Source organism: Jaculus jaculus, chromosome 19, assembly GCF_020740685.1.
Source record: "Jaculus jaculus isolate mJacJac1 chromosome 19, mJacJac1.mat.Y.cur, whole genome shotgun sequence".
In the NCBI taxonomy this organism is placed as follows: domain Eukaryota; kingdom Metazoa; phylum Chordata; class Mammalia; order Rodentia; family Dipodidae; genus Jaculus; species Jaculus jaculus.
In genome coordinates, this window is record NC_059120.1 from 59,911,570 (window position 1) to 59,932,863 (window position 21,294).

Sequence of the window (21,294 nt, forward strand, 5' to 3'; positions counted from 1 at the left end):
TTTACTTCCCCCCTCACAAATCACCCTCCATCATATCCCCTCCCTCTCTCAATTAGACTGTCTTTAATTTTTTTTGTTCATTTTTATTTATTTATTTGAGAGTGACGGGGGTGGTGGTGGAATATGGGCATACCAGGGCTTCCAGCCACTGCAAACGAACTCCAGATGTGTGCCCCCCTTTGTGCATCTGGCTAACATGGGTCCTGGGGCATCGAGCCTTGAACCGGGGTTCTTAGGCTTCACAGGCAAGCGCTTAACCGCTAAGCCATCTCTCCAGCCCTTTAAATTTTTAATACTTTATTTATTTATTTATTTATTTATTTATTTATTTATTTATTTATTTATTTGACAGAGAGTGAGAGAGAGAGAATGGGCACACCAGGGCCTCCAGCCACCACAAAAGAACTCGACTCATGTGCCCCTTTGTGCATCTGCCTAACATGGGTCCTGGGAAATCAAACCTGAGTCAGTTGGCTTTGCAGGCAAGTGCCTTAACTGCTAAGCCATCCCTCCAGCCCTATTTTTTTTCCAAGATAGGGTTTCACTGTACCCCAAGCCAACCTGGAATTCACTCTGTGGTCTCAGGCTGGCCTCGAACTCACAGTGGCCCTCCTATCTGTGCCTCCTGAGTGTTGGGATTAAAGGCGTGCACCACCACTCCTAGCTTCTCTTTAATTTTGATGTCATCATCTTTTCTTTCTATTATGAGGGTCTTGTGTAGGTAGTGCCAGGCACTGTGAAGTAATGGATATCCAGGCCATTTTGTGTCTGAAAGAGTGCATTGTAAACAGTCCTACCTTTCCTTTGGTTCTCACATTTTATTTTATTTTACTTTATTTTTGAGGTAGGGTCTCACTGTAGGTCAGGCTGGTTCTTACATTCTTTCCACCACCTCTTCTGAAATAGACCCTGAGTCTTGGAAGGTGTGATAGAGATGTTTCAGTGCTGAACACTCCACTGTCACGTCTTCTCAGCACTATGTTGCCTTGTGGGTCATCCTAGTGGTCATCACCATCTGAAAAGAGAAGCTTCTCTAACCAAAAGTGAGGGTAGCGTTAATATATGGGTATGAACATTAAGAAAAGTGCTTACTGGGAAGTTTGGTGAGCATAATATATGCATTTAGCCAGACAACAGTAGGCATTACTGCCCCAGGGCTCATGACCTCCCTCGCCAAAGGCTTTTGACTAGGTTTTCAGTTCCAGGCATGTATTCCCTCCCATGGAGTGGGCCTTCAGTCCAATTAGAGAGTGATTGGTTTCTCCACAACTGACATTGCCACTATTGTACCAATCCTTTTTGTTGTTGTTGTTTTTCAAGGTAAGGTCTCACTCTAGCCCAGGCTGACCTGGAATTCACTCTGTATTCTCAGGGTGGCCTCGTACTCAAGGCAGTCCTCCTACCTCTGCCTCCTGAGTGCTGGGATTAAAGGCATGTGCTACTATGCCTGGCTTTTTTTTTTTCTTTTTTGAGATAGGGTTTTGCTCTCTAGGCCAGGCTGACCTGGGATTCACTATGTAGTCTCAGGGTGGTCTCAAACTCACAGTGATCTTTCTACTTCTGCCTCCCAAGTACTGGGATTAAAGGCATGTGCCACCACGCCCAGCTATTGCACCAATCTTAAGGCTTACAGTGTCCACTCTGATTTATCTTTGCTGATGACTTCTCTCTCCCATAGGGCTGCATGCAGTGTAGCTTCTTCCAGCTTTCTGTCAGCTGGCCCATAGGGAGGAGGTTTTCAGCTCAGCTCCAGCTTGATTTCTCAGTGACTTTGCAGCTCAGGAATGTAGAGTCTTCAGCAATAGGGTCTTACTGTCTATTTTTCGTGGGAAACCAAGAGCCTTGGAAATGGCCTGTAATATTTTGGAGGCATCAGGGACCTCCCTGGCCAACAACCCACTGGAAGGTATCTCATCCCTGACACTGAAATTTTTCTAGAAACAATCTATGGCTTCTTATCCCCCTTCACACCTCTAGGCATCTTCAGATCTCTCACAACAGCAGTGACGCTCATCTACTCCCCTGGGAGGTGATCCTCAACTAAGAAAGTCTACATTCCAACTTCTCTCCTCCCTCCCCTCCAATTTACAACCCTGTCCCCCTCCCCAGCCAATGTAGTCCTTGAACTTGCTAAGCCTCCTGCCTCTGCCTCTGCCTCCGGAATAGCTAAGATTACAAGTTTGTGCCACCAATGCTGGTACCTTCAGTTTACTGTCCAACCCAATTTAGTTAGGTATTTGCAGTTTGAGCATCATAGAGTGACCAGAGGAGGGGCACCTAATTACTGTAACTAACAGACTTTTTTTCGAGGTAGGGTTTCACTCTAGCTCAGGCTAACTTGGAATTCACTATGTAGTCTCAGGGTGGCCTTGAACTTAAGGTGATCCTCCTACCTCTGCCTCCCAAATGCTGGGATTAATGGCATGTGCCACCACGCTTGGCTTTCCTTCCGTCCGTCCGTCTTTCTTTCTTTCTTTCTTTCTTTCTTTCTTTCTTTCTTTCTTTCTTTCTTTCTTTCTTTCTTTCTTCCTTCCGTCTGAGAAAGACAGAGAGAAAATGGGTGCACCAGGGCCTCCAGCCACTGCAAAAGAACTCCATACGCAGGTGCCACGTTGTGCATCTGGCTTACATGAGTCCTGGAGAGTCGAACCAAGGTCCTTTGGCTGTGCAGGCAAACGCCTTAACTACTAAGCCATATCTCCACTCCAGCCCGACTTTTTTCTAGGTAGGGTCTTGCTCTAGCCGAGGCTGACCTGGAATTTACTATGTATTCTCAGGGTGGCCTTGAGCTCACGACAGTCCTCCTACCTCTGCCTCCTAAGTGCTGGGATTAAAGGCGTGCGCCACCATACCCATCCCAATTTTTTTTGAGGTAGGGTCTCACTCTAGCCGCCCAGGCTGACCTGGAGTTCACTATGGAGTCTCCGGGTGGCCTTGAACTCACAACAGTCCTCCTACCTCTGCCTCCCAAGTGCTAGGATTAAAGGCGTGCGCCACCATGCCCAACCCAACATTTTTTTTGGTTTTTCAAGGTAGGGTCTCATTCCAGCCCAGGCTGACCTGGAATTCATTATGGAGTCTCAGGGTGGCCTCAAACTCACAGCGATCCTCCTACCTTTGCCTCCCAAGTGCTGGGATTAAAGGTGTGCGCCACCACACCCGGCTCTCCTTTTTCTTTTTGAGGCAAATTTACCTGGATCTCACTATGTAGCCCAGGCTGGCCGCAAACTCATGGCAATCCTACCATCCTAGTGCTGGGATTATAGGCGTCAGCCACCACTGGATGCTCCCCTCCTGTTATATTTTCCACAAGCCCCAGTGGTTCTCTGGTCTCTGCTCCCCACAGGATTGGGGCTACTGGCCATGCCCAGCTGTTTATGTGGTGCGAGGAAATTAAACTCAAGGAGTTTCAGGCCCCTTCAAATTCTCATACAGTTAGCCACTAAGCCACCTCTCCAGCCCATTGTCATTTCTTTTTATGGACTTTTATTTATTTACAAGCAGAGAGAGATAGAAGAGAGATAGAGAGAATGGTTCTGCCAGGGCCTCCAGCCACTGCAAACAACTCCAGATGCATGTGCCACTTTGTATAATTTACTTTATGTAGGTACTGGGAAATAGAACCTACTCCTTAAGCAGACAAGCACCTTAACCACTGAGCCATCTCTCCAGCCCTTCCCTCCGGCCCCCCCACCCCCAGGTAGGGTCTCACTCTAGCTCAGGCTAGCCTGGAATTCACTATGTCTCAAGGTGCCCTTGAACTCAGTGATCCTCCTACCTCTGCCTCCCAAGTGCTGGGATTAAAGCCTGCGCCACCAAGCCTGGCTTTTCGAGACAGGGTCTAACTATGCAGTGCTAGCTGGTCTAGAACTTGCCATATAGCTCAAACTGGCCTTGAACTTAAGGGTATCCTCCTGCCTCTACCTCCTGAGTGCTGGGATTACTCATGTGCAGCACCATTGCCTGGTCTCCCACTGTTATCTCTGAGCCTTAGTTTCTAACCCCAGGTCTCTTCACTTTGCCGAGCAGTTACCTGATCTACCCAGCCTGAGATTACATCATGAATTCCAGGTCAGCCTGGGCTAGAGTGAGACCCTATCTCAAAAAACATCAACAAAAAAATATAGTTGGAAGCTGGAGAGATGGCTCAGTGGCTAAAGGTGTTTGCTTGCAAGGGCTGACTTCCTGGGTTTGATTTCTCAGTACCCTTATAAAGCCAGATGCACAGTGTGGTACATGCATCTGGAATTCATTTGCAGTGGCAAGAGGCCTTGATATGCCCATTCTTTCTCTGAAAATAAATAAAAATATTAAAAAACAATTCTTGGGATGCTAAGAGGATGGTTCAGTGGTTAAGGGCATTTGCTTGCAAAGTCTGCTGGCCCAGGTTCAATTCCCAGGCCACCCATGTAAGCCATGGCACTCTGGAAGACTGCCCTGGCATGCCCCTTTGCACATACACGTGCAAATAAATACACCACTTTATTTATTTGGGAGCGTGCTAGGGTCTACTGCCAGTGTAGATGAATTCCAAACACATGTGCCACTGTGCATCTGGCCTTATGTGGGTACTGGGGAATTAAATCCTGGCAGTCAGGCTTTGCAGGTAAGCTGAGACATCTCCCCAGCACCCCCGTTTATTCCATCATCAGCATAAACTGCTGTGCACCATACTGTCTTCTGAGATGCGGAACACTCCAAGTGGACCTTCTGAGGATAACAGTGAATATTCCTTGGAGTAAAATATCACTCAGTTTGAAAAACAGAACTGTATCCTGTACCTGTTAATGTTCATACCCTCTTATTAATGCTACTCTCACTTTTGGCAGAGAATCTTCTCTTTTAAGATGGCAGTGACCTTGGGATGACTCAGAAGGTATCATGGTGATGGAAAGAAATGACCACAGTGCTCAGTACTGCAATATCTCTATCACACCTTCCAAGGCTCAGGGTCTAACGTGGAAGAGGTGGCGGAAAGAATTTAAGAGCCAAAGGAAGGGTAGGACTCCATACAACATGCTCCCTCCAGACACAAAATGGCCTGGATATCCATGGCCTCACAGTGCCTGACACTACCTGCACAAGACCATCATAATAGGAGGAAAAGATCATGACATCAAAATTAAAAAGGAAGGGGATATGATGGAGAATGGAGTTTCAAAGGGGAAAGTGGGAGGAGGGAGGGTATTACCATGGGGTATTTTTTATAATCATGGAAGTTGTTAATAAAAATTTGGAAGAAAAAAAAAAAAAGAACTGTCTCCTGAGACAAGTTGTCTGGATGTCACAATAATACACAGGGTAAACTGCCTTTGAATCCACGTCACAGGGCAGCCCAGTCCCAGAAACAGTTCACCAGCAAGCACGTATGCAGAAGCTTAGGAGCGATGGGCACTCAGAAGCACCTGACAGTGGGACCTGCAGCCGTTACCACTACAGGAACCGCCCCTTAAAGACACTGCAGTTCGAAAATGACCCCAGCATTTCAATACCAGAATCATGGAGATTCCGAGAAGCAAAGTCGGCTTGTCACAAATAAGTGACAAAAGGGTGCTTAGGTGCCAGCACGGATGCATTACACCTGGGATTCACAGGTGCCCATCTGAATTTCAACTTGGGTCAGGGTCTTAATTCCAGTACAGTATTTCCTTTCTGTTGCCAGCTCCAATCCCTGTCACCGAGTCAAGTGATGACCTGGAGCCTTGGCACCAGGGTCTTGAGGTTCATAAGGCAACATGATCCCAGAATGCTTGTCTCCTAAGCCTCTTGAGAAACCTCCTAAAGGTTTTAGAGAAATGTTTGGCATAATCCTCACAGACCTTTCTTTGCAGTTGCAGCAGAGCGTTTCTTTGTATTAGAAAACCTCTTCATGGTGTGCAGCCTGATTTAAAACCAAACCGTGAACCCTTTTAAAGAACAATAACAGGGCTGGAGAGATGGCTTAGCGGTTAAGCGCTTGCCTGTGAAGCCTAAGGACCCAGTTCGAGGCTCGGTTCCCCAGGTCCCACGTTAGCCAGATGCACAATGGGGCACACGCGTCTGGAGTTCGTTTGCAGAGGCTGGAAGCCCTGGCGCGCCCATTCTCTCTCTCTCCCTCTGTCTTTCTCTCTGTGTCTGTCGCTCTCAAATAAATAAATAAATAAATAAAATTTTATAGTAAAGAACAATAACATATTTTACATGCAAAAAAAAAAAAAAGAAAAGAAAGAAAACCTCTTCATGCCTGGTCAGAGCTTCTTGCCCAAACCCAACCAGCAAGGACCCTGAGTGAGAACCAATATGAATTTATTTATTTATTGGGGGGGGGTCGCAGTTTGGAACTCACAGTGATCCTCCTACCTCTACCTCCCAAGTGCTGGCTGCAATTAAAGGTATGTGCCATCACACCCAGCGTGAATTCCTTTTAAACAGCTACCAAGCAGAACCTAAATTACATAAATCCTCCATTACTCTAGGTAAGAGACTGTTTTTGTTTTCTGAGGTAGGTCTCACTCTAGCCCAGGCTGACCTGGAATTCACTACATACTCTCAAGGTGGCCTTGAACTCATGACAACCCTTCACCTGCCTCCCGAGTGTTAGGATTAAAGGCATGCGCCACCATGTACGGCTTGAAACTTTTTCTTAGAAAAGTTGATTTCCAAGTTAAACATGTGAGAGGTTCTGTTGCCTTCCAGGTTTCGTTAAGAACTGAGCTCTTGGGCTGGAGAGATGGCTCAGCAGTTAAGGAGTTTGCCTGCAAAGCCAAAGGACTCCTATTCGATTCCCCAGGACCCACATAAGCCAGATGCACAAGGTAGTGCATGCACCTGGACTACATCTGCAGTGGCTGGAGGCCCTGGTGCACCCATTCTCTCTCTCTCTCTCAAATACATAAATTTAAAGTAAACCCAGAGAATTGATGCATTTGTAAACATGGGGTGGGGGAAAGGCACAAAAGCCAGCTGCCACTTTAGCACACACTCACAGAGAGGGAGAATGGGCACAGCATGTTTTCCTGCCAAATGTATGTGTCATTTTGTGCATCTGGCTTTATGTGGATACTGGGTATTGGAACCCAAGCCACTAGGCTTTGCAAACAAGTGCCTTTAACTGCTGAGCCATCTTGCCAGCCTGACAGCTGCTTCTTTAGAAAGACACATTGTCCTTTTCCAGCTAGGAACCCCAAGACTGAACTAGAATGACAATTTCCCAGTTCTCTTCCAGTCTGCCAATCCCAATGTATTAAGACCTGCTTCTGTTTATTCCATTTCCGGTGTGGCCTTCCTGGATTAGTCCCACTGGAAGTGTGAGTCCTTTACACAGGAGCAGTTGTGCATGTTACATGTGGAGTATGACAGGAACGCGCTTGGCGCTCCCGGCTCCGGTCGAAGCACACCAATACATGACACAAGGCCAGGCCGTATCTCGTGCTGCAGGAAACCCCCTTCTGTGGGCAGCCATGGCTGTGACCAGACCCCTCTCAAGAGAGGGCACACATCATGGTGCATGTATGCTCTTCCTTCTCTTCTCTCTGAGGGAACAGTAATTCCAGACAGACCCATGACTCACCTTCCTGAGATGAAGGTGTGTGACACTGAGGAAGAGCTGGCACCAGCCACCAGACTGGCGTCACCCAGCACCTTCCTCCCCCGCTCAGTCCCACCCTCGTGCCCACTGATTCACTCCATCTCACTCTCTTGGTCACACACCTCCTGCACCAGGGTGCTGGCATGGCTTGGGGTGTCGTTCTAGGTGTGCTTGTTGATCTGTGACAGGGAGAACAAAGCACCATTTGTGTAACAAGGCTTGGTCAGAGCTGATGACGACCTTCAGGCAACAAGGCCCTGGCGAGAGCCATGCAGACCGGGAACACACTACAGAGCTCCATAGCCCTTCCACACCTTGTGATGCCCTTTTATATGGAGCCAAAAAGAAACCACCACAAAGTTGTTTTCTATTATAAAAATTTATCAAAAGAATCACTTGAGGTTTTTATAAGGATTGGCTCAACAAGGTAAGAGTATTAAAACAATTTAAAACTTTAAATTCCATCGAATCCTACCACATAGAACTTAAATTAAGTAAATCCTCCATTACTCTAGGTAAGAGACAGCTTTAGAGACAGAAAAGTTATTTCCAAGCTCTACTCTTACCTACTTTATAACCCCAAAGGGATCTAAGCCTCCCCTGAAAGGCAGCAGGCATAAGACACCCCAACAGCCAAGGCAGATTGAGCCAGAAAGATGACATGTAATGTGAGCACACAGCTCAGTGCCCATTCTCTTTCTCTTTTCTTTCTCTCTCTCTCTTTTTGGAGATAGGGCTTCTCCACATAGTGCAGGCTGGCCTTGAACTTTGGATCTTCCTCCATCAGCCTTCTGAGTGCTGACATCATAGACCTGGGCCACCACACATGGCTTAAACCAGGACCAAAAACCAAAATGAGACCAACCAGGCACAGCGGTGCACACCTCTAGTCCCAGCTACTCAGGAGGCCGAGGAAGAACTGCTTGAGCTCAGGAGTTTAAGGCCAGCGCTGACCACACAGGGCCCCTCTGCCCTCCTAAAAGAGAGGTACACATGCTGGTGCATGCATTAAATCCCAGCACTTGGGAGACAGAGGTAGGAGGCTCTTCATGAGTTCAAGGCCGTCCTGAGACTACATAGTGAATTCCAGGTCAGCCTGGGCTAGAGTGAGACCCTATCTCGACAACCCCCCCCAACAAAAAAGAGGCATACAAGCACCCTAGTGGTAAGGCAGTGTGGGGAATTACATTTCCTGGCATGTCCTTCACTTTGAAAGTCAAAAAGCTTGGCTGGCACAAAGCACCCAAGGACCTGTAGCGAGCACCATTTAGGAAGAAAGTCAAGTCAGCAGTCTAAGGATGGGGTCTCCCCAGCCTCTTGTCAAGGGGCTGAACCCAGGGCTTCCTCATGCTAGGAAAGCATCCCACCGCTGAACTGCACTCCCCACCCTAACTCTACATTTTATTTCAACAGGACCCACTGGCTTTGAACTCATTCTGTGGCCCAAGCAGGCCTTGAACTTGGGACCTCCTACTCAACCACTCCATTATTCAGTATCTGGGATTTAGTCTGTGCCACAGGCTGGCCTAAGGCTTCTCAGTTCCATGGGACATTTAACCAGACAGGAAACGCGATGGCAGAGATGAAACTTCAATGGGTATTACGTCTGAGGTCAGCCTCGCCCCCGGCAAGCCGAGCTCCCGGAGGCTGAAGCTGGCAGGCCTGTGCACTGCTCTGCCACCTCCGTCTCTTAGGGCTGCTAGTTTTTGGGGAGATTCTGGGCCAGATGCTTCTCCCACTCGACTTCAACCACTTTGTACAGCTCCATGGTGGCTTGAGCATCTTCCACAGAGGAATGACCACTTTTTCCAGCCTAGAGAGGAAGGAAGAAAAGGACACGAAGGTACAAGCACTGTTTCTTTCTTTCCCAGCCAACACTGGACTCCCTCCCTGGCTAAGCCGACGCCATCTCTTCTGCAGTGTGCTCAAAGCTCCACTGGAGTTCTACGCCCTGGGCCGCCTCGGAGACTCGGCTCCTAGCAAGTCGTGTGCTCTCCGCTTTCTGTGCGGCCTGGCAGACCGCATCACTCTGAGTTCTACAGGACAGGAGAGACAGCTCAGCAGTTAAGGTGCTTGCCTGCAAAGCCTAACAACCCAGGTTTAATTCCCCAGTACCCACAAAAAGCCAGATGCAAAGTGGGGGGAGGGAGGGAATGACCAAGGGATATTGTTTACAATTATGGAAGTTGTCAATTAAAAAAAAAGAAAAAAAAGAAAAAGGTTAAAAAAAAAAAAAGCCAGATGCAAAGTGGGGGGAGGGAGGGAATGACCAAGGGATATTGTTTACAATTATGGAAGTTGTCAATTAAAAAAAAAAGAAAAAAAAGGAAAATAAATAAAAGGTAAAAAAAAAAAAAGTCAGATGCACAGTGGCACATGCATCTGGAGTTTGTTTCCACTGGTTGGAGGTTCTGGTCCATTCTCTCTCCTGTCTCTTTCTGTTAACAAATAAATTCATTTACTTACAACAGAGAGAAAGGGAATGAGTACCATTCACTGCAAACAAACTTCAGACACACGCACCACTTTTCATGTGGGTACTGGGAAGTAAAAGGGCCGGGAGGCTTTCCAGGTGAAGTCTTTAACCCCTGAGCCATCTCCCCAGGCCCCGGCAGCTCAGTCTCACTTCCTATGTGGCATGTTTTCATCACTGCAGATGACAAGCACGTGAAATGGTTCCTGCATCTTTCAAGCCACTGCTGCTGCTCTCCTCCTCTGAAGCAGTTGCAAATCCACCTTCAGCTTTGGCCTTTCCCATAGCACCAATGGCCAGAGTGTGGGGTAGAACACAGGAATTACTGCTCCTCTATGCAGACTGAGCCAGGCCCCAGGCCCCAGGCCAACACTCTCCAGCAGGCTCAAGCTGCATGAGTGAGTGAGTGAGTGAGTGAGTGAGAGAGAGAGAGAGTTGGGCGAAGTTGGAGGGGCACTTAGGGAGAGTACGTGTATTGAGGAGTTCAAAGGGCACATAAAGAGACGTTACCTTGATATGAGAGACAGAGAGAGAGAGAGAGAGAGGGAAAGAGAGAGAAAGACACACACACACACACACACACACACACACACACACACACACTGTGGGTGCGTGTTGAGGGGTTGGGGGCACTTGGGAGAGGTTACCTGGATGTGAGAGACAGAGAGACTGTGGGTGTGTTGGGGGCACTTAGGAGAGGTACCTGGATGTGAGAGACAGACAGAGAGCCTGTGGTGTGTTGGGGGACTGGGGGCGCTTAGGAGAGGTACCTGGATGTCCCGGTTCAGCAGCTTCTTGGTGAGATGCTTCAGTGACATGGTGGCGTTCTCTGGGCACTCGGCCTTCCGGTTGAGGAGGGGGATTCGGGAGGTGTCTCGGGTGAGAGACTTGGGGTGGAAGTACTGTAGGGCTTTGAAGTCATTGTGGATGGCATGCCCCACCACTACCTTCCCGGAGAGTATCTTCAAGATCTGCACAGGTGTGAAAGGAGGCCGTGAGAAGGGGACTGAAGGGCAGAGCTCCTTTATCCTAAAGGCCAACACAGCTACTGGTCCCTCTGGCTTCTTTTCCCCAACTCCCATCGCTAAAATACCCTCTCCTATACATTTTATTTCTCCTAAAATTCACCCTCTCCCCACTAATGTCCATGGGTAAACTATTTAGATCTCCACCATCAGTGGCCCCTTACATTCTCTCTCTCTCTCTTTGGTTTTTCAAGGTAAGGTTTCACTCTAGCCCAGACTGACATGGAACTCTCTACAGTCTCCAGGTGGTCTTGAACTCATGGCAATATGCCTAACTCTGCCTCCCAAGCGCTGAGATTAAAGGTGTGTATCACCATGCCTGGTACATTCTCTTTTTTTTTTCTTTTCTTTTTAGTGTTTTACTTTTCTTTATTTATTTGAGAGAGAGAGAATTAGTGTGCCAGGGCCTCCAGCCGCTGCAAACAAACTCCAGATACGTAGGCCCCTTTGTGCATCTGACTCACGTGGGTCCTGGGGAATTAAAACTAGGTCCTTTGGCTTTACAGGCAAGCACCTTAACCACCAAGCCATTTCTCTAGGTCCTCTTTTCCTTTTTTCTTTCCTTTTTTTTTTGAGGTAGGGTCTCACTAGCTCAGGATGACCTGGGATTCACTATGTAGTCTTGGGGTGGTCTTGAACTCATGGCGATCCTCCTACCTCTGCCTACCGAGTGCTAGGATTAAAGGTGTGCACCACCATGCCCAGCAAGATTAATTTAAATTTAAAAAAATATACTTTTATTGAGCTGGATAGAGAGCATAGCAGTTAAGGCACTTGCCTGCAAAGTCTAAGGACCCATGTGGAACTCCCCAGATCCCACGTAAGCCAGATGCACAAGGTTGTGCACGTGCACAGAGTTCAACTGCAGTGGCTAGAGGCCCTGGTGTGCCAATTTCCTCTCATAAAAAAATATTTAAAAATTTATTTAAGGCAGAGAAGCCAGGCGTGGTGGTGCACACTTTCAATCTCAGCACTTGGTGGGCAGAGGTAGGAGGATCAGTGTGGGTTAAAGGCCACCCTGAGACTGCATAGTGAATTCCAGGTCAGCCTGGGCTACAGTGAGACCCTACCTCGCTAAACAAAACAAAACAAAAAAGAGGGAGAGAGGAAGACGACGGGTGACCCTGGGACTCCTGTTGTAAATGAACTCCAGATGCATGTGCCACTTTGTGCCTCTGGCTTTATGTAGGTAATGGAGAATCAAACCCAGGCCATCAAGTATTGCAAGCAAACATCTTTAACCATGGAGCCATCTCCAGCCCACTCCTGACATTCTTATTAACTTTCACCCCATGGAGGATTATCTCCGTTCCACAGTACCAGGGACAGAACTCAGGGCCGTATGCATGCCAGGCAAGAGCTCCACCCTGAGCCCCTTCCTTCAGTCTTCAATGGAAAACAGGCTTTAAAAAAATGGTCAGCTGGGACCTGCTACTTAAAGTCCCTTACTGTACTGTTATGCTGACTTAAGACACACAGCTGAAAGCCATAAAGTCTGAGACTGGGCTCCAGGGAGGCAATAGATGCCAAAATTAAATGCAAAAATGTGAAGTACTTTTGAGGGAAGAATGTCTGGTTTGCATCACTCTCTCAAAAGACTAAGGGCCATAAAAGATTAAGAATAGCTGGGCAAAAAAAAAAAAAAAAAAAAAAAGAATAGCTGGGCAAGGGTTGGAGAGATGGCTTAGTGGTTAAAGCACTTGCCTGTGAAGCCTAAAGACCCAGGTTCAATTCCCCAGTACTCCTAAGCCAGATGCACAAGGTGGCACAGTGTCTGGAGTTCGTTTGCAGTGGCTAGAGGCTCTGGGGCACCCATTCTTCTATTTGCCTCTTCCTCTCCCCCTCAAATAAATAAATACAGATAGCTGGGTGAGGCTGCACACACCAGCATATGGGAGGCTGAGTCTGAACTGCAAATTCTAGCTCTGCCAGAGATACATTGTGAGACCCCATCTTAGAGTCGCTGTCTTGCAAAGCCTAATGGTCTGAGTTGATTCCCCAGGACCCATGCGAAGCCAGGCGCACAAAGCAGCGTACACATTGGGGTTCATTTGTAGTGACTAGAGGCCCAGGCAGCCCACTTGATCTGTCTGTTTCTCTCCATCAAATAAATATTCTTAGAGATCTTTGATTTCTTTTTCCACATTTTATCAGTTTATTTACTTAAGGGAGGAGAAAGAGGCAGAAAGAGAGAATTGATGCAAAAAGAGCCTCCAGCCACTGCAAATGAACTCCAGACACATTTGCCACCTTCTGCCACTGGCTAACATGGGTACTGGGGAATCAAACCGGGCCCCTGAGGCTTCTCAGACAAGTATCTTAACTACAAACCATCTCTCCAGCCCTGGCGTGCCCATCCTCTTTTTTTGTTCCTGGCTGCCCACCACCACCTGTACTTTGCAAGTCCCGAAGCAGACGGTGTCACTGAGCAGGGACAATTTGCCATCTAAGAGTCTCCCCAGCTGCTGGTCTCCCACGTCTGTAAGTACTCCGTTGTACACTTGTGCACAGGATTCCTTCAACACTTCCTGACTAGTCTTTTCTTTTTAAAATTTTTATTTATTTTCTTTCTTTTTTTTTTTCTTTTTTTTTTGGTTTTTCGAGGTAGGGTCTCACTCTTGTCCAGGCTGACCTGGAATTCACTATGGAGTCTCAGGGTGGCCTTGAACTCACGGCAATCCTCCTACCTCTGCCTCCCGAGTGCTGGGATTAAAGGCGTGCGCCACCACGCCCGGCTAAAATTTTTATTTATTTTCAAGGACAGGGAAGAGAGAATGGCTGTACCAGCGCCTCCAGCCAGTGCAAACGAACTACAGACATATGTGTCACTGTGCATCTGGCTTTACCTGGGTCCTGGGGAATTGAACCCAGGCCATCAGGCTTTGTGAGTGCCTTTACTGCTGGGCCTTCTCTTCAGCCACTGACTGGTCTTCTAAACTGGCACTTCACCTCTGATAAAACTCCTTTAACCAGCTTTCTGGCATAAAGAATCCATCAGTGGCTAAGGTACTTGTCTGCAAAGCCTAACAATCTGAGTTCAATTCTCCAGTACCCACGTAAAGCCAGATGCACAAACTGGCGCATGCATCTGTAGTTTGTTTGCAGTGGCTGAAGGCCCTGGTGCACCCATTCTCTCTGTCTCTCTCCGCTTTCTGTTTGCCAGTAACAACAATAATAAAATTTTTTTAAAGGCCTGTAAATCCCAGCACTGGGAAGCAGGTAGGAGGATCAGAAATTTTATTAAAGTCATCTTTGGCTACCCAGCAAGTTCAAGGATAGAGAGATGGTTCCGCTGTTAAAGCACTTGCTTGTAAAGCCTGATGGGTTTGATTCCCCAGTATTCACAAAAAGCCAGATGCACAAAGTGGCACACGTGTCTGGAATCTGTTTGCAATGGCAGAAGGTCCTGGCGTACTCATACTCACTCTCTGCCTCTTTCCCTCTCAAATAAATAAATAAATAAACAAGCAACAAACCAAAAGCAGTTCAGGACTTCCTTTTGTTTTTATTTAAACAAAATAGGAGTAGTTGGGGCTGGAGATGGCCTAGCAGTTAAGATGCTCGCCTGCAAAGCCTAGGGACCCAAGTTCAATTCCCCAGTACCCACATAAGCCAGATGCACAAAGTGGCATGTGGTGTGTGCATCTGGAGTTTGTTTGTAGTGGCTAGAGGCTCTGGTGTGCCCATTCTCTCTCCCTACCCCCCCTCAAACAAATAAACAAATAAATAAAACAGTTACAAATAAAAATTTTTATTAAAACCTGGGTGGTGGCAAACACCATTAATCCCAGCACTCAGGAGGGCAGAGGCAGGAGGATCACCGTGAGTTCAAGGCCACCCTGAGACTACACAGTGAATTCCAGGTCAGCCTGGACCAGAGTGAGATCCCTACCTTGAAAAAAAAAAAAGGATAGTTTATTAAATACATATACTGCAAGAGAAAGTAAAGGACATCAGCCAGAAATTACAAAGACTTAGACCAAGGCTGCCCCCTGGTGGCCAAGACCAGCTGGCTCATCTCCCTTCCATCTATCTCTCACCTTCCCTCCTTCCATGTTCACTAGCTGGACACTCAAATCCTGCACAGGGCTAGCATGAGTAGTAGGTTGCTCAACAAATGAGAACCCACTTACAGGCCCTGTGTCAGCTTATGCCTTTTACCACAGGCTACCTCACCCACCGATGTGCTTTATGCAACCATGCTCCAATTCCTTTGTGCGGGGTGTGGTGGGCAGTCAAGGGTCTCATGTAGCTCAGGCTAGCCCCAACTTTTTTTCCCCCTTTTTTGGTTTTCTGAGGTAGAGTCTCACTCTAGCTCAGGCTGACCTGGAATTCACTATGAAGTCTCAGGGTGGCCTTGAACTCACGGCGATACTCTTACCTCTGCCTCCCAAGTGCTGGGATTAAAGGCGTGTATTACCATGCCCCAATGCAACTTGTCTTTTTTCTTTTTTAGTTTTTTGAGGCAGGGTTTCATTCTAGCCTAGGCTGCCCAAGAATTCACTATGTAGTTTCAGGTGGCCTCAAACTCACAGCAAATCCTCCTATCCCAGTCTCCTGAGTGCTGAGATTTAAGGTATGCATCATCACACCACACTATGGTTTGTAACTTCTGACCCTCCTTCTTCCATCTCCCATAAATTGGGATTACAGGCATAAGAGTAAGCACAGCCAGCTTGCCTCAGCTCCTTCTATCAACTTTCCACCTTTTCCTACCAACAACACTTTTGACATTTGCTCCAGGCTATTTTGACATCTGTGGCTCTGTCCCTATTTATTATTATTTTCAGTGTGAGAGGAGAAATGTCATGTGTCATCATTTCACTTATCTGTGCATTTGAGCCAGGTCTCTTCCCTCAACCTGAGCTGCTGGTACTCTCTGGCCCCTACCCTAGTCTACTAGATTACAGAAACATGTGGCCATGACTAGCTTTGTACATGGGTTCTGGGAGTTTTACCCATGTAAAGCCAGAGGCACATGTGTCTGGAGTTTGTTTGCAGCAGCTGGAAGGTCTGGTCCTCCCATTCATTCTCTCTGTCTCTCTCAGCTTGTAAATAAATTTAAGGAACAGAGAGGTGGCTTAGCAGTTAAAGACACTTGCCTGCAAAGCCTAAGAACCCAGGTTCGAATCTTCAGTACCCATATAAGTCAGATGTACAAGATGGTGCATGTGTCTGCAGTGGCTAGAGGCCTTGGCGTTCCCATTCTCTCTCTCTCTCTGCCTCTTTCTCAAATAAATATTAAGAAAAAAAAAAATTGCTGGGTGTGGTGGCACACGCTTTTAATCCCAGCACTCAGGAGGCAGAGATAGAAGAATTATGAAGTCTGAGGCCACCCTGAGACTATATAGTGAATTCTAGGTCAGCCTGGGCTAGAGTGAGACCCTACCTCAAAAAACAAAGCAACAACAAAAACTTTTAAAGTACTGTCTGGACAGAGGAAACCTCAAGACTGGTTAGCATTTCGGCTAGGTATACAGTGAATGAAACCAAGTGGGCAGAAGGATATGCGGGGCTTGACGCTGGTTCAGCAGTTAAGGCTCTTGCTTGTAAAACCCGCTGGCTCAGGGTTCAATTCCCAAGCCACCCACATAAAGCTAGACATAAAACGTGACACAAACATATGGTGTTCCTTTACAGTGGCAAAAGCCCTTGGCACACCCATACACACATAATTTTTTTTTTAATTTATTTGCTACGGGGGGGGGGGGGAATGAATATGAATGAATGGGCATGGCAGGGCCTCCTAAAACTGCAAATGAACTCCAGGTGCATGTGCCATTTTGTGCAACTGGCTTTATGTGGGTGCCAGGGACTGCATTTAGGCTTGCCAACTTTGCAAGCAGGTGCCTTGAGTCAATTCTCCAGTACAGGTTGGCAGGGCAAGGAGTGTTAGGTAGGTGGAATGTTGCAGATTAGGTGGGTGAAAAAGTAGTTGTAATTGTTGAAGGGATGAGTACCATTACAGAGAAATCTAATGCTATGCACTGGGACAATAGGAAAGATGTCCCAAGGGCAAGATCATTTGAGAAATTGGGAACTGATAATTGGACTGGGTTTCCCTGACCTGGGATCTGCCACAAAGCACACACAGGCAGCTACAAAGCACACAACTGCAGCTGTGACCAAAGGGATCAAGAACACATTTCCTGAAGAGGTCTGCAACATGGTCCATGCACAACGGTTTTCAGGGCATGAAAGAGTTAAGAGTAAGGTGGTCATGGAAGCTTGTACCAAGGTTTCTGAAGGCTGCTGAGGTCAGGCATGCATGGCAGGGTTGGAGTCCCTTCAAGGAGGCCCCAAGAAGCTATGAAGGTAAAACTGAAGTTGCTATGGAAACCCTGGGATACTGGACATACCAGCATCAGGGGTGTATCAAAGGAGTCTTCAGGAACGAAGTGGATCAGTCCAAGAGCGGCAGCACCAGCTACTTTCTCATTGCTTTGAACAAATTCCCGACCAGAAGCAACTTAGGTAAAGAAAGGGTTCAGAAATTCAGCTCATAGTTTTGTGGGGAGGCAAAGGTGGTAACAGTGAGAACAGAGCCGATCACATTGTCAGGAAGGAAGCAAGAGTATGAACAGACACAAAAACCTTAAAGCCTGCCCCGCAGTGCCCCACTTCCCTCAAAGGTTCCACAACCTTCCCAAGCAGGGCCACCAGCTGGGGAGCAAGTACTCAAAGACACGAGCCTATGGGGGCGAGCATTTGACATTCAAACCACAAAGGAAACAGAGCAGAGATGGAGGGGCAATGCTACCAAATATTCCACACGGCCCCAGGTATGGAGCTGCAGGCCCGGTGTTTGCCCTGCTGGGTTTCAGTCTTGCTTTGGTCTGATCTTTCCTTCTTATGCCGCGCTCTCTCCTTCTGGAATGGGAATGTTAATACAGTGCCAGTTTTGGGGTTTTATAAGGCCTGGTGGCTAAGAGATGAACTGAATCTCAGGAGACTGCCTTTGCCCTTCAGAACAATGCTGGGTCTGTTATAGCTCAGGGAACTTCTGAAAAGAGTGGTTATTTTGTGGGGTGCACTTGGGATGGTCATTGTTTAAATTATTTGAGAGCTTGTTTGGAGGTTCTAGCAGGGGATCACAGCTACTTGTACGTACACCCTTGACTGAACATGGTTCCTCCTCTACGTCATCTTCGACCATGCGTGCAGCTCTGGGAGGGACTCACATGGAGCGGTGAGGAGGAAGGGACACCTGCCTAGCCAGCCAGATCAGCAGAATCAACCCTGGTGGTCAATGGGCCCTCACATCCTAAATATATTTATTTGAGAAATGGAAAGAAGACACAGAGAATGGGCATATCTGGGCCTCTAGCCACTACAAATGAACTCCAGACGTATGTGCCACCTTGTGTATCTCTGGCTTACGTGGGTACTGGAGAATTGAACCCGGGTCCTTAGGCTTTGCAGGCAAGCACCTTAACCACTAAGCCATTTCTCCAGCCCTTGATTACTGCTTATTTTAATTTTTTGTTTTTTTGAGGCAGGGCCTCACTCTAGCTCAGGCTGACCTGGAATTTACTATGTTGTCTCAGGATGGCCTCAAACTCACGGTGATCCTCCTACCTCTGCCTCCCAAGTGCTAGGATTAAAGGCATGCACCACCACGTCCAGCTTGTTTAATTTTTGAGAGAGAGAGAATGAATATGGGTGCACCAGGACCTCTTGACTCTGCAAACAAACTCTAGGTACATATGCCACCTTGTGCATCTGTATTTCCATGAGTACTGGGGAACTGAACCTGGGCCAGCCAACTGTACAAGCAAGTACCTTTTAACTGTTGAGCCATCTCCCCAGCCTGTGATGATTAATCTTGACCATTAACTTGACAGGATCTAGGATCACCTAGGAGACAAACCTCTTGGCATACCTATGAAGGAGTTTCCAGACTACTTTAAATGAGATGGGAAGCCCCATGTGAAATGTGGATTGCACCATTCCATGGACTCACGTCTCACACTGAATAAGAAGGCAAGTAGAGCGCTCTGCTTCCTGATTGCTGCCTCACTATGACCAGCTACCCCAGACCTCTGGCTAACGTACCTTCCGTGTCATAATGGAGCACAGCCTCACTGTGAGCCGAGAGACCATTCCTTACACGGCTTTTGTTGAGTACTGTGTCACAAAGGGGAAAGCAGGCAATACAACTCCTCCCCCAACAGAAGCCCTCTTGGTCATCTGACATTCTCCCTCCCTCCAGTCCTGTGGCACCTGCCCAGAGTTGAGAAAGGTCCCAAACCTCTCACCACCCACCTCTTGACCACTACCATGTCCCATGCTCCTCACCTGGACCCGAGCAGTCTTAAAGGGTGTGGCCTTCACCATGTGGCACTTGCGGATGCCACTCCATCTGGTCCGGTAGTCTACGATATGGCAGGGGGGCCGGATGTACTCATCGTAAAGCACATCACCACTGTAGTTGACGATGCTGCACCTAGCCAAAGAACTAACCCGCCCCTTGGGTCCTGTGCCCACCATCTCACAGTCAATTGCCACCATCTTCCCTGGCAAGTTCTGAGGTGCTTTGGAACGCTTGCTCTCTGAGTGAGTCTGGGTGGAGCTCTGGGTGGCACTCTTCTCAGGGGGCTTCTTTTTGGGGCGGGGTGGGCGGTGCTTCATCTTTGGAAGGGCACTCTGAAACTCGCTCAGCAAATCGATTTTAGCTACAACAGAATCCGCCTTCTGTAAAGGAGCAGGGGTCAGCCAAGTCACTGCCGCTTTCTTGGCCACAGACTTCTCCGACCCGCCGGAAGCAGCTGCCTTCTTCTTTGGTGGCTGGGAAGAGGTCTTACAAGTGCCATTCACCTTGGGTGTCTCCACTTTCTTGGAAGGTTCTGAATGCAACTTCGACACCTTGCTAGGGGGCTGGTTCTTCTTATTTAGAAGACCCTTCTGTTCCAGCAATCGTCGTCTCTTGACAAAACGTTGATGCTTGGCATTTCCTTCGAATGTCTTTTTGGGAGGTGCCCCAAAATCCAGGTTCAGAAGTATGGTAGACATGAGGGCGTTGGGTGACAGGACAGCAGTAGAGAAAGTTGAGTTATGAGTGGTAAAAGGACGAGGGACTCATTCTTTGTGGAATCCCTCAGTCCAACATGTGGAGGTCCGCAGTAAGCCTTGGGGACAAGAGTGATCCTGGCACCTGCACCCATAGGCCTGGGGAAAGAAACAAGGTCAGACCAGTTTCTGGAAGACTTAAAGGAGAAGGACATCAGACTGCTCCCAGAGAGGAAACAAAATTGTATGGTAAAGGTACTGGCATACTGGTGCAAGCTGGAGGTCTGAATTCTAGTGAAGTCCCACAATTCACCAGCCAGCTGGTGTTCCGTTCCTTACCCTCTCTGGGCCTCAGTCTCATTTGTAAAATAAAGGCTGGAGGTCCCACTGAGTTCCAATTCTGCAAGGTCTAGGCAGGCAGAATGGGTGAGCCCGGTAATCGGCACAGAAAGGGATCATTTACATATGTTCCACGGCAACGAGGGGGGTGGGTTGGAAGACTTCGGATTAGCCAGGAATCCACAGCACACGCCCAGGAATGAAAACAAATTCTTGCATGTGGGGGAGAAGGGGGGGGCACTATTTACATGCACCTCACCAGTCCCCCCCTAAGTAAGGGTCTTTGGGCCGGAGAAATGGCTTAGCAGTTAAGGCGTTTGTCTGTAAAGTGAAAGGACCCAGGTTCGATTCCTCAGGACCCACTGAAGCCAGAAGCACATGGTGGTGCATGGGTCTGGAGTTCGTTGCAGTGGCTGGGAGCCCTGGCACGCCCATTCTCTCTCTCTCAAACGAATAATAAAATAGTAAGTAAGGACCTCTGACAGCACATGCCAAGGGAAAGGCAGGGAGCCTCGAGAATTAGAGGGTTGCTGACGATGGAGGGAGGAGCGGAGACACCTGCAAGCCGCACACACCTACCTACCTACCTACCTCCGGCTAGGGGCGCGCTATGGTCGCAAGCGTGCGGAGCCGGACGTGGTGAGCGGCGCACGCCGCCGCAGCAGCCGGGGCCGGCGGGACCGCGTCGGGGGTCTCCGCGCGCGCGCCCCGGCCTCGGGCAGCGAGGTCAGCGACCCGGGGTGCGACGGCGGCGGCGGCGGCTGCGGGGGCGGCGGCGGCGGGATGCGCTCCCCGGCCCCCCGGGCCCCGTGCAGGTACAACGCGAAGACGGGGATACGCCGCGCCACAGCGGAAGCGTCGCGCACCGGAACCGCGACCCC

At 48.3% G+C, this 21,294-nt stretch overlaps 1 protein-coding gene across 1 annotated transcript; it reads right to left on the reverse strand.

Moving 5' to 3' along the window:
• Nucleotides 1–7,930: 7,930 nt before the first annotated feature.
• Nucleotides 7,931–20,736, reverse strand: Isg20l2 (interferon stimulated exonuclease gene 20 like 2). The gene is made up of 3 exons (XM_045138057.1): nucleotides 19,364–20,736; nucleotides 10,811–11,011; nucleotides 7,931–9,380 (listed from the first exon to the last, which is right to left on the reverse strand). Exons 1-3 carry the CDS (start codon nucleotides 20,075–20,077, stop codon nucleotides 9,267–9,269), a joined length of 1,029 nt encoding a protein of 342 aa, XP_044993992.1. The 5' UTR covers nucleotides 20,078–20,736; the 3' UTR covers nucleotides 7,931–9,266.
• Nucleotides 20,737–21,294: the final 558 nt, after the last annotated feature.

What these genes read in the sequence shown, in the direction of transcription:
- Isg20l2 (XM_045138057.1), bottom strand. Translation starts at nt 20,077, where the DNA reads ATGTCTACCATACTTCTGAACCTGGATTTTGGGGCACCTCCCAAAAAG. An exon ending in TTAAGACTGCTCGGGTCCAG is followed by an intron (nt 11,012 to 19,363) that starts GTGAGGAGCATG and finishes ACACCTGTGCAG; the next exon opens with ATCTTGAAGATACTCTCCGG. An exon ending in TGCTGAACCGGGACATCCAG is followed by an intron (nt 9,381 to 10,810) that starts GTACCTCTCCTA and finishes CTTCCTCTCTAG; the next exon opens with GCTGGAAAAAGTGGTCATTC.